At 38.1% G+C, this 16,941-nt stretch overlaps 1 protein-coding gene across 1 annotated transcript in view; it reads left to right on the top strand.

Moving 5' to 3' along the window:
* Positions 1-16,941, top strand: part of LOC115620379 (hemicentin-1) — a 170,012-nt gene that overhangs the window by 131,881 nt on the left and 21,190 nt on the right. The window contains exons 6-8 of the mRNA XM_030513586.1: positions 4,202-4,342; positions 5,030-5,161; positions 6,501-6,598. Of these exons, the coding sequence (XP_030369446.1) occupies positions 4,202-4,342; positions 5,030-5,161; positions 6,501-6,598 (371 nt within the window). The remainder of the gene's footprint in view (positions 1-4,201; positions 4,343-5,029; positions 5,162-6,500; positions 6,599-16,941) is intronic.

Raw genomic sequence — 16,941 nt, 5'->3', positions numbered from 1 at the left:
CCAGGCTCCAGCAGACCAGGCCAGTAACTTTCTTGGGTTACTTGAGACAAATTACCAAATCGCACACATGCACCTATAAATGCACACTTTGAAATAAATTGCAGGCATGCAAGCGAGCAGACAATTAAATGCAAGCAAATGCCAAAGCACTTGACTTTAGTTTGAGTTTTAAAACAAAACTTTTGGTCTACACAAGCACGAGGGAAGTTCGTTAATTGTCAGCCAATTTTATCTACTTAAAAGGCAGCTTACATTGCTTTCAAAGCAGTTAAGTACCATTTAAACGGATTTACGCAATCGTAAGCTGAGTAGATGAAGTCGAAGAATTTTTTAAGATGTTTCTTGGGAAAAAAGTAATAATGTGAAACTAAAAAGATGGCATACCTCTTGTCTTGTTGGCAATAACAGTTCAAATTCAATTCAAACTTTAGCAGTTGATTGATTTTTAATAACTTATTGCTTTCATAGCAGTAAGCTAGGTCCATTAAAGTTCTCAGAAAATACTTAGAAAATGAACTTTGAAGTTGTGCACAATATTGAAGGATTTCTGGCTAATACTTGAACAAACATAATAATTAATAATTTAATAATAATAATTTTTATCCTTTTCATTTACAGTTGTAGGCATATGTACAGTTTATAAATAAATATTTGTTATATGAAACATATTTGAAATGAATATGTATTATCATTAAAAGCAATTTAACACTGTAATAAGGAAAAAACAATTTTTTGCAAATGTATACCAAATTTAATTTGAAATTTGATAGTCAATTACTTAACAACAAAAAAAGTGGTAAATATTTTAACAAAAAAGCCATCTAACAACTCTCGTTTACTCTTTCATTTCAATTTGTATCTGCGGACTTAATGCGCCAATGCAGCAACTTGCAAAAGTTTTGCCAAACAATATTGCATTTAAAGTTTAGGCTTTGTGGCAGCTATCCGCATTATATCAATGCGTCTCTGGCATGTGCGCATGTATGTTTGTGATGTGTGGCAACTTTTAATGCCACAAACCAAAATCTCAACCAAACTACAAGTTTGCGCATCGGCTATATAGCCAAAGAAGCCGAATAATCAATATGTAACAATCGCTGTCCAGCACCGGCCACATAACCACAGCAGCAGCACAGTCAATGCCACAGATGCCTGCTGGCAATCAGCAACTTCTACTGCTATTGCCACTGCTGCTACTACAACTACTGCTACTGCTACTTATGTAGCCTCTATTGCTGGCAAGTCGGCTGCGAAATCGCTTCTTATTAAAATTTTTGTTGGCTCGCCGCAAGCAGAACTCTATTGGTGGCACATCCTGCCCACCACCCTCGAACAGCTGACATGACCAGAGCATTAGTCGTCATCTGCATGACATTACATGCCGAGATCCATGTACCACACACATAAGCCGATACACACACGTACACACACACACATACATAGACATCCGTAAATACGCAAGCACAGACAATCCGCATAAGCCATCAAGTCAAAATCAATTTCCACTGCCAGTCGTCGTCGTTGTCGTCGTCGTTGGCGTTGTCATCATCATCGCCAACGTTGTCGTCGTGGTCGCAGTGTATTAAAAAATTCTTTACAGCAAATGCCTTTATAGCCATGATATTTATTGTATTCAATATGCTGCGACATCAATGGATGGCATAAGCTCGCACCAAAGCGTGAAATTATTGAAAATATTTCGGCAGTACTTCAAACGCCTGACTGACTATCCTTCTCGTCTGCGGACTGCCTTCAGTATCTGCATACAACTTTATTGCAAGTTCGTTGCCGACTGGCTTTTCGCTTTCATCGCGTGTACTGCATACGTATGTGTGTATTTGTGTATGTATTGCTTCCATGCGTGTGTGTGTGCTCTACTTTTGCCTGTGGGCCACATGATTTATTATAGTCTAATGCATATTTCGTGGCTGCCAACACAGACATTTCCATGTACGTATTTGTACTTACACATATCTACTTGTATATATATACGGGTATGTGTATTTCAGCGCGCTTATTGTATTTATGTCTCTTTGTCCCCTCTATGTTCGTCCGTCCTACGCTGTGTACCGTTATTTGTGCGCCCTCAGTGATCAATTGTAATTTTCTTTCAAATGCAAATATCCATCAGTGGCAAAGGAATCTTCTGCCACCGCTGCTTATCCTTGTTGCCCTTGCGTATTTGTTTTGGCCAGAGAGCATAGAATATGGACATGCACACAAGTGTATTGTGGATGGAAATCTGATATGTTTTGAACAAAAAATTGCATCAATAATATTGTTATTTGGCAACACAAATGCGGCTTTACGATATGCACTTCCAAATTGTAATTGGATGCGAGTTTTTGTTGCATACTCGTACTTGGGGGTGGCAGTCTAATCCAGATGAAGATCGTCGGGTATATCTAAATGCCCAGACGAATGAGAATGTTTTTATTTTTCCAATTTACAATTGGCAAGCCAGATTCATCCGAATTCCTTTATATTGTGAGGTTGATTTATAAGCATATTGCTCATACGCAACGTTGGAAATTTAACAAAAGCACATACGATTTAATGGAGGCGTTGCGGTACCTTTGAAAAATGTTCAGTCATTTGACTTTCCACTTTCTTTGAATAATCTTTAATCACTTAATTGTAATAAATTTGTTCTTGTTGTGCTTTGTAGCCTAAATTGGACTCAATGCTCTTCTTATAGGCGGAGAAATAGCATAATAGTTCGACACAAGCTACCAACATTTTCCTTGTTTTCCTAAGAAAAGCACACTCGTATGAAAAACTATTTATATTTACTAACTAATATAATTATTAGTTATTATAATGATTTAACTTATTAATAATGAAGTTTATTTATTAACAAATTGATTGTCCAACTAATAAAATTGTAATATGCAGACGTCATTCCCTCGTTTCCATTAACAAACAATAAATCAACTACCCGCAAGCTCTAAATTAGCCCTCTTGTACAGGAGTCTCTGAGAAATCATTACTTGTTCCACAGGTCCAACTTGCTCACATATTTTGTTGGTCCTTCTTGTCTACTTTAACTGCACAACTTAAATTCCTTTCGACCGCACAGAATCGCTTCTGACGTTTCACGTTTTCTTTTTGTATGATTGGCCACTTAATTTAAGTACATTGCGTTGCGTTGCGTTGTGTTACCGTCTTTTTTTTATTTGTCCCCGACTGCGCTCCCGAGAGTGACTTGACAAAATCAAGAAATCGCCGAAAGCCCAAAAATAAAACAAAAGCAGGGAAAAAAGACAAGCAAACAAACAAAACAACCCACAGAAGTAAAGCCAAGGCAAAGTCCAAATCCCAGGCCACAACCCAAGAACGAGCCCCTGCCTAAGCCTAACGTCCAGCAACAATCACAATAACAACTGCCATTTTACTATGCCCCAAAAATAGCAACAGCAACAACAACAACAAGAGCTACGATTCGAGGAATGACAGAAAAAAATATAATAATGCATAAGAAATGCTAATAAAATAGAATGAAGGCATTGCGTTGTCCTTGATTTTGCCAGCACACGCACACAGATATAATTTTTAACAGCTGTAAAATAATGCTGCCGCAAATATAAATAAATAGCAGGCCGCACAGCCCCACATCGAGTGAGAGGCTGCCGGAATTAAATCAAACTACGCGCCACCAGGCAACAAATAGCCCACCACACAGGACGCCGCAGCCACGCCGCTCGCACATGGCAAACAAGGCAAACACACACACACACACACACACGCACACCACCGACACACTCATAGCGCAAGAGACGCGTAAACGCCATTTTCTCTTATTCAATTTGCATTCGTGCGCATATTTATTCAAATTGTTTGGTGTCGTCCTCGCCGTCCTCGTCCCCACATCCGTTGCCGTCTCTGACTTGTGATGGCAAGGAGCCGGTTCCTCAATTTTGCATTTATTTAAACATGGCGTGGAGGGCCCGGACACTCGACCGCCAGAACGACCACGACCTCTACCTCGTCGACCAAAGCTGCCATTTTTGACATACCGTTGTTGTTGTTGTTGTTGTTATTGCTGTTACTGTTCTTGTTGTTGTCATGATTGCCGTCTTGTTGCCCAGTTCCAGTTGGTGGTGTTGCTGTAGTCTTATGTTTGTAACGTTGTTATTGTTGTTGCTGCTGTTGTCTATTTTCTAATGTGTTTTCTGTTTATTTGGCCATGTGCCCTTTCCAGTGCCACCAAGGATTCATCACATTAGCACCGGCGGACATTTGCAAGTCAAAAAAGGTTCATCAGTGCGCATTGAGTGCTCGGCCTCTGGTAATCCAACGCCAAATGTGACTTGGAGCCGCAAAAATAATATTTTGCCCAATGGTAAGATTTTGCATAAATAGGCGACCAGCGGCCGGCGACCAGTGACCAGCGACCACTGCCCAGCAAAACGAAAGTGCGAGCAAGCGAAAGGGCCATGCCATGGTCGAAGCAAATTAAAAGTATAAAGAAAAACAAGCAGCGATCCCAGCACGAACTGTAGCAGCAGTCAGAAGAACAAAGAAGAGCCAGGACACAACCATACAAACATACAGACACACAAACAATCGCCCACCCACCAACTGAAAGGCAAAAAAGCACAAAAGCAAATGAATATATAAAGAAACTTTAAGCAATTTCCATAAAAATAAAAAGTCAAGGAAATTATTTTTGCTGCTGCTGCTGCTTTCGCTTGTGCGCCCTTGTCGTTTTACGCTCCTTTATTATTAAATATAATGCGCAGTGAGGCAACAGCACACCACACACACACATATATACTCGTACATAGACCATCTATAAGTACAAATATATAAATGCGTGTGTGAGTGTGTAGGTGTGCCTCAGCCCAGGCTAAAGTCAAAGTCGAAGCAATCGAAGCCACGCGCGACCCTGTGTTGAGAACCCGTAATTGGCTCTGTCACTTCGACGTCTGCTCACCCGTCCGCCCGCCCGCTTAGCGCCGTGGTTGCCAACCACTATTTTCTTTTATTAACTTGCATTTTTCATGCCCCAATCTTTTGCTGCTTACAGGCGAGGAGAAGCTACACTCACACGTCCTATCAATTGAGAATGTTGATCGCCATAAGGGCGGCGTCTACATATGCACGGCCAACAATGGCGTCGGTCAGCCGGCGTCCAGTCAGGTTGTCCTGCACGTTCTATGTAAGTATACTTCTACGGTCTACTCGTATCAGCCCCAACACTTCTTCACACACACGCACACACACCCCTACACACGCATTCAAACACTCATACAGTAAACAATATTGGCAATAATGTGTGCTAAAATTAGTTTTGTTTTCATAATTGGGTCGTACATTATTCCTACCCATAGATTGCAAAATAAACATTGTCCCATGGTCTCTGATTCATGGTGAATTACTTATGAGTTAATGAAAAAAAACCAGATTTTTCAAACACAAAGTTCTTTAAAAATCACAAACCAATTGCAAATTTAGTAAAACATTTTCATAAATCTATTACTAATTGATTAAGACATAAATCATTCTACAGTTGCGAAGTACATTAAGCTAATCACTAGCAGGCACAACAGTTTTCAAATGACGCAGAACATGTATGCTTGGCATACTTGTATGACGCACCCAAAAGAAATGAATATTCGATTAAAAAACAGTATACACCAAAAGTAATCAAAAAACAATAATCAAATTCGTGTCAGCTTTATTTAAATAAATCACAATTCAAAACACATACACATTTGCAAATTCAAATTGTACAACATTTCAAATTATTTTTTTGATAAATTCATGTGATTTTGTATGACGAAAAAATAAGTATGCATTTTTATGTACCTGTATGGGCGATATGTCACACTGTCCGGCAAAATTCGAGTATCAAACAAATTAATTTTGGATCAACTACTTTTGGAGCTGCTCGAGTCAGACATTTCAATTTCACGTCAAAACTGATTTCGGTTGTCCAATCCTGCAGCCACATTTCGCTTTCAATGTTGTATTGACTTTTAACGCGTTCGCTGGCGCATGCAATCGACTGTCAGAGTGTGTGTGTGTGTGTGTGCGAGTATGTGTGTGTGCCACATTCTTGTAACATCGTGGCAGGCATATCGCCCATACCGTCAACATACCATCACCCTCGCCATCCACATCCACATCCACGCGCACATGCACATCATAGAGCGCAACTTTTATTTCATTTACTGACATTTATTGTTAGCAACCGATGCCTGAAGTTGGTGCTCAATTATTGAAGTGCTTTATGCGCCATCAGAAATTCTGACATTTATTTAAAATTTATATGTAATTTCGATAAAAGTTGCTTTAAAAGTGCTTTGTGTGTGGGTGTGTAATTATGTGGCTCATTTCCCACCCACAAGCCCTGCAGGCTATGAGAACATTGATTTTTATATCCCAGAACCCCCCGCCATCAATACTACTTTCTCGTCCATGACCCTGTCATGTTATTAACTAATTTCTTTACATTTTTACTCCGCATATACACGCCCACACACTTTCACATACAGATCCGCCGGAAATCTCCGTGGAGCGTCCCGTTGTCTTCTCGGGTGAAGGGCACGAGGCCATGCTGGTTTGTATCGTGCATGGCGAAACGCAGCCTGAGGTATGTTTTAATTAAATTTTGTACATAAATTTTCATTACTGAGCTTGCTCATTTGGAAATATTCTACACACACACACACACACACAGGCACTCACAAATATATTCACAGGCAACCGCATGGGGCAATAGATTTTGCGACCAATACAAAAAACACATTGCAATAATACAAGCAAACATTTTTATTATATTTTTTCTCATTTCTGTTCTTGTTTCGTTTTTCTTTTTTTTTTGGTTTGCTGTCCATATGGCTAGAGGCATAAGCTATGCGGCCTTAAGTCTTGAAACAGCAACGATCCGGGCATTAATTAAAAATCCACAAAGGCACATTGAAGTGTGTGCGGCGGCGGCTTTCGCACAAAGGAGTGAAGAGTATGAGTAGTGCGAGAAGTGCGACTGTGAAAACTAAAGGCGCAAAGCATAATTTTAATCAAACACAACACAGAACAAAATAAAGAGCAGCATTGGGTGGGGGAGGGGGAGGGGCATTAAGGGGGTGAAGTAGTTGGGCCAGCAAAGACATCATCGCTGCACAATGCATTCGGTATTTTTTAACAATTCTCTTTTAAGCCATATTTTTTCGGTATTTATTTTTCTATGCGGCTTTGTCGACATTTAAATTAATACGCTTGGCTATAATTCAAAGTAAAATTGCGGAAGTTGCCAAAGCGGAAGTGAGAAGCAGAGCTCTGCCAAAAAAAAAAAGAGAGCAGAGGAATGTTCAGGAAAAAAGGGTAGTTCGCACAAACACGAACAGACACACTTATTGCGTCTACTACTCGTACTGCTACTGGCGGCAAATAATGACTTGCAACCGCAAATGTCAATGCTTAAAATTATACGACCGTGGCAAGCAACCTCCCTACTAGCCAGTCAGCCAGCAGAGTTCCACGAATTTCGGCAGCACATTAAGTTTTTATGCTATTTAATTTTTCACATTTCTCGCTGGAACTCGCACTCACACTCGCATTCATTCTATTTCATTTCGCGGCGCTTTGCTTTGCTTTCGGAGCAAAAGAGTTGAAAGCACTACTCGGCTTTCCCACGAAATGTGAACGTAACTATTTATTTGCCTGCCAGCGTTTTTGGCAGACTGGCCGTCACTTTTTTATTTGTTCTGTCCGACACATTTCATTATAGTGCCCTCCACTACTTTGCATTGTGTGTGTTGGGGCAATGAGTGAGCAAGGGAGCGGGCAGGGGCGGCTTTGTAGTCTTTGAAAATGGCATTTCCGCATGCAATTTTTACATTTGTTGTCCCACTCTCTGCTCCTTCATCTCCATTTCCATCTCCATCACCGTCACCGTCACCATCTCCTGCTGCTTTTGCTGCAGTTCGTCATTTTATGCATCGCATGCTTTTTTTATGGCTTTAGTTAAATGTATACAATTTAACGCTTGCCAGACGCCTGTCGTTATCCACTAGGCTCCCTAACAAGCCTCGTAGTTAGGGTACGGGCCCACCACCATTCTCGCCCTCGTCCTCATCGACCGACTGAAGCTTGAATAAAATTTTGAATTGTAGCAGAGAATTGCGATGCCTCCTCTCCTGCCATTGCCCTTTGGGCTCGCACTTGTTAAATTGCTTTTAATTTCCAGCAGGTTTTTTTCTTCAGTTTTCTTGTTTGCATATTTTGTTTGTTGTTGGCATTTTTTTTGTTACTGGCGCGCCAAGTTTTTGTGCCCGTTTAAATGTTAATTAAAGAATTTATTCGCTGGCGCTGTTCTGCGCCACAAAGGTCAGTTTAATTAGCTTCCAAAAATATAATAGGTGTGAAATTTTGCGGCTCGTGCTTACTCCAAGATTTTTTAATTGCTCCAAGAGCACATTTCACAAAAAATTTATGAATTTTATGAATTGTTATTGTTTGGTTTGTCAACCTTATAAACTTTTTAAATTTTTCATATTTCATTTATCAAAAACAATTAGGTGCCCAAAAATCTTGGCCACCAACAAGCCAATTAATATCGCTACAAACCAAGTTAGTCTGTCTGTCTATTCAACTGCCCCTCCGCCTGTATAGCCGCACGGAACTATAGGAGCTGAAATAAACTTGGTTTTTACTTGTAGATTCTCATTAGTTCGAGGAATGTGAAGTTGGTTTTTTTCCAATGCACCATGCTTATCACTTATCGCTATTAGCGAATAGTGTGTTGTTGTGCGAAAGCGTATAATAGTTTATAAAGTAAAAAAATTAACTTAAAGGCTTGACAACTTCTACATTTTATAAAATAAAATCATTTGGCCTTGGGATTAGAAGCGTATACGTATTAAGTTTTGTCATCATTTCCAAAAACCAGGCGTTCATTCAGACAGACGGATGAAATACCATGCCGCCATGTGCCAAAATATATTTACTTTAAAAATGCTGACTTCCACTTGTTAGAAGCATTTGCACAAGCCCTGTTATCTATCTATCTAGTTCTAGCTTGGTAGTTCTTAGGCCAATATATTACTTTTAGGTTTGAGTTCATATACATACATTTATACATGTACATACGAGTATATATTCATTGCTTTCTTCCTTGACTTTCACTATTTATTTATTTATTCACAAAAAAAATGTATTCCCTTTTCAAATTTGGAGGAGAAATATTCTTTTATCTCAATCAAAAAATCCGCATAAAGCAATATAGAGCAACGTTTTTAACATTCTTAAATATTATTGAAAAACTAACAAATATAAACTATATTATATCTAAGTATATGTGCAGTATATTTTCTCTGTGATAATTATGTATTTGTTATAGTGCTCTGATCCAATGTGCTTGTAAAAAGGTTCTATTTTTAAGACTTATGTACATAATAATGTAGATAGAGACTGTTCGATAGCATGGATAGTCTTCTATACATTTATAGCTAGTATTATGCGTCCCGTCATGCTGATTATTTATTCTTATTTCCATTTAATTGAAAAAATTATGCATATTAATATACCAAATAAAATACATATTAACTACACATGTACAATACTTGTAATTTAATAGATGAGAGATTAGCCAGCAAAGGGTCACATTCAGTTAGTCCATTTACAAGTCCCGAAATTGTGGCATGCTTTTAGCATGTATCTGAATCAAAACTATGCAACAAATGTTGGCGCAGAGGCAGGGCGACAGCAACCATGTCGTATCAAGGATCTTGGCACTCACATTTAAACACAAATGCATTGATGAGCGTTTTGTTAGAATAGTTGAGTGTATGGTTCGTTCATGTACTGTGTGTGTATTGTGTAGTTGGCTCGGTTAGTGTGTGGTTATATTTGTATGTGTGTGTGTGTGTGTGTGTATGTGTGTGACAACGGCTGCGGTATTTCATTGTATTGCCTTTGACATTCATTTTGTGGCAGCTCAATTGTTTGCTCGCACATTTTTAATTACACTTCTGATGACAAAAGCTCAGTGCAAATATGTGCACGTGACAGAAAAATTGTCACGAAATAATAATTGGTCTAATCCAGGAAATTTAAGGCTTTAACCTCCAAGCAAATATTTTCAATATGGTTTTTCTGAAAAGAAGCTATGGATAAAAACCAAGCTTTTAGAGTATATAATCTAATTGGAGTCATTTTAGAGAAGATAGAATTGACAGACAATTATAAACAAACCTGCTAAATGGCGATAATATGTTCCAAATATTAATCAATTTATTATCAGCTGTGCTCTCAATTCCATACAATTTTGAGACTTACCTGAAATAGTGTGAATTGATTTTTAGGTGCTTTCTCATCCGCTTATTGTTATTATCGCTTTTTGCTGTCTGTGAATTCACTAACTGCGTAGATTTGTATTAAAGATTAAAACAAATAAAAAAATTGTGATTTTTTTCCCAAAAAAAATCTAATGAAAAAAATGATTAGCAAATTTTTGGTTAAATCGGTTATGCTGCTATTTAAATTTATGAATGGTAAAAGAAATTATTATTTTTAAATGACGCATATACTGTATTTTGTTAACACTTTCCACGGCTTTCTACGCAGTGTACATTTTCCAGAGCCGCACAAAGGATATAAAATGATGTTAAGAATCAAATATGCAAGTTACGAAAGGCTTCCAGATATAGAAAGAAGAGATTCTTTATGGAAAATTTATGATTTTTTTGAGCTTGTTATTTTTGCAAAAAAAAAACATTGCTTATCGAGTGATGCTGATTTTCAAATATCAAAACTGTCTTCAAGGTATAAGACTCTCTTTTTATATGACATTTAAGAACCATAGAATATTTGACACTCAATCTATTAATGAAGTAGAATTAAGTATAGGAGAAAGAATGTTAAGCGCTGGAACTGGATTTTGAAATCATATTGTAGAACTCAAAATTTAACTCTAAAATGGGTCGCAAATAAAATGATAGTATTTATGAACTCAATCTCCGTTCTTTTGTGCTATTAAGTTATTCCAGAAAGTGCAATGCAAAGATATATTTTACAGATATGACATATGTATGTATTGTTGGCAGTGTCAGGAGCATCAGGAGTTGATAAATTAAATTTTGTTTCATCAACTTTTTAAACAGGCGAAGATTTATGTACGGAATCACGCAATTGTACTTACCATTCGCGATTAAGTGAGACAAATTTTTAATGCACGCGCACACCTCCAGTTTGTTGAGAGCATGGGAGCGAGAATAGTTTCTTGCTACGTTGTTGGAAGGTTGTAGAAAACCGCAAACTCTTCAGCAAAGCAACATATTAATAATTTAGTGTGCGTTGAAAGCTCTTGCGAGCTTATATGCATATTTACATATTAATTACGCATTGCGGCACAAGTCTGGCATATTCATAATCCATTGATATTGTTGATTTCTTGCATAATGAATACCATAAACAAGCCACAAGGCCCCCCATCCACCTCTACGCGTAACACTCCGACCATCAGCTGCAGGCAGCGACATAGTCATTAGAGCAATTGTCATTAGCATCAATGGTATCTGTGGGGGAAAGGTGTTGGGTGGGGGGCGTTTGTAATAACAACATCATTATCGATATTATCAGCAGCATCATGGGCAGCGTACGGTACACTGTCAGCCAGTGCTGTCGTCAGCGTCATCGATGTCAGGCGCATTAAACATGCAGCAGCATTTGACAGAGCCATCAACAACTAACAACATTAATGGGCGTTGCATGGCCGCCAACAACAAGTGACGTCAACAAGGCAGGTTCAGGATGGCGACGATGCTGTCGCTGACAATTTTGATGACGGCATGCGTTGTCATCACTCAGTGAAGCGTACGGAGGAGGCTACTACTGTTGTCGCTTTTGCTTTTAATTAGTTTGTAAATTAATTTCAAATTGGTAATCATCTTCGCGTTTTCACAAAACATTGCCACCATTGGCATGACTGCGATTTTCAACGCGCTGTTGGCCCTATTTACTCAGACTAGTTGGCTTTTACCAACTGTTTTATCGGCGGCCCGTTAATCGAGTAAAAGATGGCCCATTTGCTTTTGCGGCACTAAACGGCTATCTATGACACAAGGCTAATTCCATAATGCCATGAATGGAATGCTAAGCATTTGCTGTTATGTGCAATATAGCAAAAGCTGCTGCACTAACTTCCTTTAGATTTGCTGCCCTACCAGACTGCACAGCTATAGGAATTCTCGATTAGCGTGAGGTGGCGAGTCTAGCTGTTATAACTTCTGAAATCTTTGACATCATTATAGGGATTTGGAATATATTTGTGCGTACACATTATGCAACTTGATTTGATTTTGAAATCGATTGAGGTTTTAAAAATTGTTTCCTTTGCTACTAATTAAAAGTTAGCTTGGCCATATGTTTCTATTCTCAATACCAATTGGTGGTCGCATATTTAGCCGCCAAACCTAACTGCCAAAACCTCGAACACTTAATGCAAGACTGAGATCTCAATCTAGCCGCAGCTTCTCGTTTATTTAGATGGCCATCAATGGTTCCAACCTAACCAATTGTTGTGGTTGCTGCTTACAATCAAATTCTATATGTTTAGCATTTTACGAATATAATAAGTTGATGGTACTCCCGACTGTTAACTAAGTTATGCTTATCTCGCTTGACTGTCCGTTAAATCTACAGCGAACCACAAAACGAACACCATGATTTAGATATGCTTCGTACATAGACGAACCAATTATGTGTGGTATGATTTAATGATTTTGGGTGTAACTAGCTCGCACACCTAAAAAGTATATATACTTGTGCCCATGAGAGCCACGTTACGTTTTAAATTTAGACAATTCGTCTATAAAGTTTACAGCCAACTTGAAGTTGTTGGCTACAAAGTTACGAATGTTCGCTCAAGTAGTGTTTCAGTTAGTTTTCATGATGTGTTTGGACAACATGAAAAGAAAACAACAAAAATATGTAGTGTAGTAGTATAAGTATGAGTATAGGCATGTAAGCATGTGTGATATCGAATGATCGAATGTTATATGATATCGAGTGATTGGAATACCAAAGGACAGTATTAAACAGATTGGCAAACAGAGCGGACGTGTTTTACTTGTGGTGCAAACCCCACCACAGTAGACATTTCAATGTGTAGATAAAATTAAAAACAGTATCTCTATCAATTTTTATTTTGATGAAATGCCACGCCTATACTATAGCTCAACGAGCTAGCAGATGTCCCACAATCATTATAACAGAATCTTGATTTAAATTTTTAAGTTATCAGAAAATTTAGCAATTCAACCTAGTTCAACCTAGGGCAGATCTTAAATAAAATAAATTCAATCGGAATGCAAAACAGATTGACGTTTTACACGAAACGAGATTGCTTGGATCAAAGAATGAAGTAATTTAAAATGTAATGCTTTTCTTTCCAAAAAACCCACCTGTGCATATTTGAAATTTTCCAACAAATCAACAAAATCAATCCAAATACAATGTTACGGTGCCATTAACTGCCTGACAGCTTGACAAGCAAACGTTTTCATATGTCAGCGATTGCTTAGCCAACGAATGCGGCCCACAAATGTCGTGCATAATTGTGTAGCTGATAATGAAATTAACGCTTAATGATGATTGTACACAGTGAAGATAATGATAATGAGGGAATACATAATGATCATGATGACGATGATGATGATGATGAAGTTGAAGGAGCGCACTCGAAGTGGTGCTCTTGAAACTAAATGAAGCGACTGCTTCACCCTCTGCGCTTGTTTGATTTTTAATTAGAGCTCGCTCGACTGTCGTCATATTGGTGTTGTTGTACTCGTAGCTGTTGTTGTTGTTGTTGTTTCTGTTGCTATTGCTGTTGTGTACTCTTGTCTGCGTTCTCAGAGCTGAAGAGCTGTGTCGTGATTATTGTTTCAATTATGCGGCTATTGACTGCCTATTGAATATTGACTGGCTAGCTAGGTGTCCGATTCGCTGATTGCCGTTGAATTGTAAACTGTTGACGTAATTAATTACAAAAAGTTATTTATTACGCAATTTTCTATTTGCATTTTCCATACCAGCCGCACTCTACCATGGAAGTGCCTGGGGGTCATTAAAGCGCCAGGGAAGAGCTGACGAAAGCAACTTAAGTCAAACGCTGGTCATTAGTGGCGACACCAAGCTGCACACACGCAGACATAGGCACGCACGCACACACTTGTATAAATATACACACACATCGACACGCAGCTGGGAGCTTGTGTGTGATGTTGTGTTTGTGCGTGCCTACGTGGCGTATGCGTAATTCCCACATGGTATTCGCAATTATTTGTTTTGGCAGGCACCTCTTTAGCATGACACGCAGCTGCGCCACTAACACACACACACACACACATACTTGTATATGTACATACATATACCTAACAACACTTTTCCGCAAACAATTTCCGCTTTGGAACTCGAAGTTAGCTACGAATAGGACGAGGACGAGCTGGAGAAGGATGTGCACGAGGAAAATTCATTTCTTTTCTTCCTGCCTGATTAGTGTTGATTGGTTTTTTTTTTTTGCCTTACTCGTTGCTCATCAATGCTAATTTTTGCCTTTCTTCTACATATTGTTTGCATTGTTATTGTTGTAGCTGAAGTTGTCTGAAGACTTTGTCTGGTTGTTCAGAATTCGACAACAACAAAATCATTTGAAAATTACGCGCAAGTGCAAAAGATTGATTGGCGCAACATTTGTGCGCGTATCGCGCCTTGATGAACTGCAAGGAGGCGTGTGCAGAAGGCAGATTAAGGAAGTGTACGCAATCAATTGATGTTGTTGCCGGTGCGGCGGCAATCAATGGCATCATTTTAACAATAATTCACTGCCAAGGAATTAATATGGTTAGCAGCAATGTGGTGCAAAAACAAAATAATCAAGGGTGCGAAATGGAAATGTGGGGAAAACAAGAGCGCAAAAAAATGAAATGAAATAAAATAATTTTCGGACGTATTTTTATGCCGCGTCAACACTTACGCCTCGTTACGCACGACCAAGCGGCGCCAAAGAGCAGATGATGGCTACTCTATTATTTTTGTTGGGCTTGTTTTTGTAGTTTTTGTTGCCACTGTTGATAATGACGTTGATGAACTGGGACCGAAGAATCAACACAACAGGAACAGCAGAAAAAACAAACTCCACGGCAAGCATGAAAAACGCAAACATCAACAATTTGGAAAAATAATAACAAACATTTATGGCTGCTCTGGCATTGCTCACACTACTATATAGTACATACTAAATATACCCGTATATATGTCTGTTGACCGAGCCAAATATGACAACACATATGCATCGCTGACAGCCATTTTAATGGAATATGTGCCAAAGCGGCAGTCTTACCTAATCTCGCATGCAGCCCAATAAAGAGGCGTAACGCGTCGCAAACGAGCGCCGGCTATAGAAAACAGTTAGGTCGAAGGGGTGGCCAGGACAGTCTGACATGCGTCAGATATGAAACATGGGCAATGTGTAAGCTTTCTGCGCAAAATAGCAACAAGAAAATAAATAAAAACAAAGCACAACTAAAAACGGGCAGCACAGGACACCCAGAATATGATTCTGTCTCTGTCCTACTTGTATATACTTGTTTAGTACAGTCTTATTAGGTTAACTGGAATCATCATATTCTCCAAAATTAAATGGAATAGTGGAAGATTGTAAGACTTAAAATGTTAGTTGCTTGCATTTAAAGGCAGTTTTAGGTCAGACACACTCTTCAAATATCCATTCATTCTCTAATAAGTAAAAGACTATAAAACTGGCTTGACTGTAAATGTTTTTATGCAACACACAGAATGGGGAGTGACAAACCCCAAATTCTTGATCAGAAGGAACTGACAAGTGCATTTAGTCAGATATATTCGATATACATGTAGATCTCGAAAAGTTCAAGTGCTTGAATAACCGAATTCCGCTTCTTCTATGTCTGCGTAAGAACACGTTTGTAATTCCTACATTCACTCTCCCGCTCTCCCACTACTAATGTTTGGTACTTAAATTAATAAATTCTATAAATAAACAAATTTTTGAATCAGGTTATTCAATTCCCATCATTGATATACTCTATGTTAGACACTAAAGCATAGACATAAGTCCGATGTAAGCTTAAGTCACTGGAGGTCAATAAATATGTTAGCAAGTGTTTTATATTAGAATTGTACAAATTAATTAATTAAATGATGAAATGTCTGAATTTTTTTTACGTAGCTGAAAGATTTTTAGGAATTTGAACAATTAGATAAAACGATATAATGAAAACTAGATTGCCCCATTGTGTTCCAATTTTGCTTAAAACATACCTTTTTTAGTTTTTCATATGCAGTTAGAACATAATTCGATTAAAGTAATTTCTTTTTAAATCTCTTCGAAACGTACTTTATAATACAGTTCTTTTAACTTATTCAAAAATTATTATTATGATGCTAAGAAAACTCAATATGAATTGGTATTAATAATCGTATGCAGTTTTTATAAATGGTTTAGTAATATTCATACATTTTTGATTATTTTAGGTATTTCTTTAAAAAAAAAAGCGGAGCCACGGGCCACGTTTCCAATTCATCACAAAAACTCCCATTTTATTTCTAATCATTCAAGTTATCAATAGTTTATTTAGTTAAGGGCTTAAAGACTTCGCTCGAATATTGATTAAGCATTCATTTTAATTTTCAAGTTTCTAAATAGAATTAAAAGCCAAGAAAAAACGCTTGCCTGCATTTCGATGTCCCATTCCATTGATAAATATTTGACACATCTCATTCAATTCTTTAAAAGGCATTGTCTTAATAAAGCGAATACTCTACATTTTGATAGAAAAGTAAGGATTCTCTTGCCTCCATATGGGTTGCTGACTAACTCAGGTATTTAAGGAACCTCAGTTGCTTGATCAGCGGATCTCGTTTATTTCTCTTTAGTTGAAATTATTTTTTAGTTTG

The sequence above is a fragment of the Scaptodrosophila lebanonensis genome, unplaced genomic scaffold (assembly GCF_003285725.1).
Source record: "Scaptodrosophila lebanonensis strain 11010-0011.00,11010-0021.00 unplaced genomic scaffold, SlebRS2 tig00000024-arrow-pilon, whole genome shotgun sequence".
NCBI lineage: Eukaryota > Metazoa > Arthropoda > Insecta > Diptera > Drosophilidae > Scaptodrosophila > Scaptodrosophila lebanonensis.
This window is presented reverse-complemented; position numbering and strand designations above follow the sequence as displayed.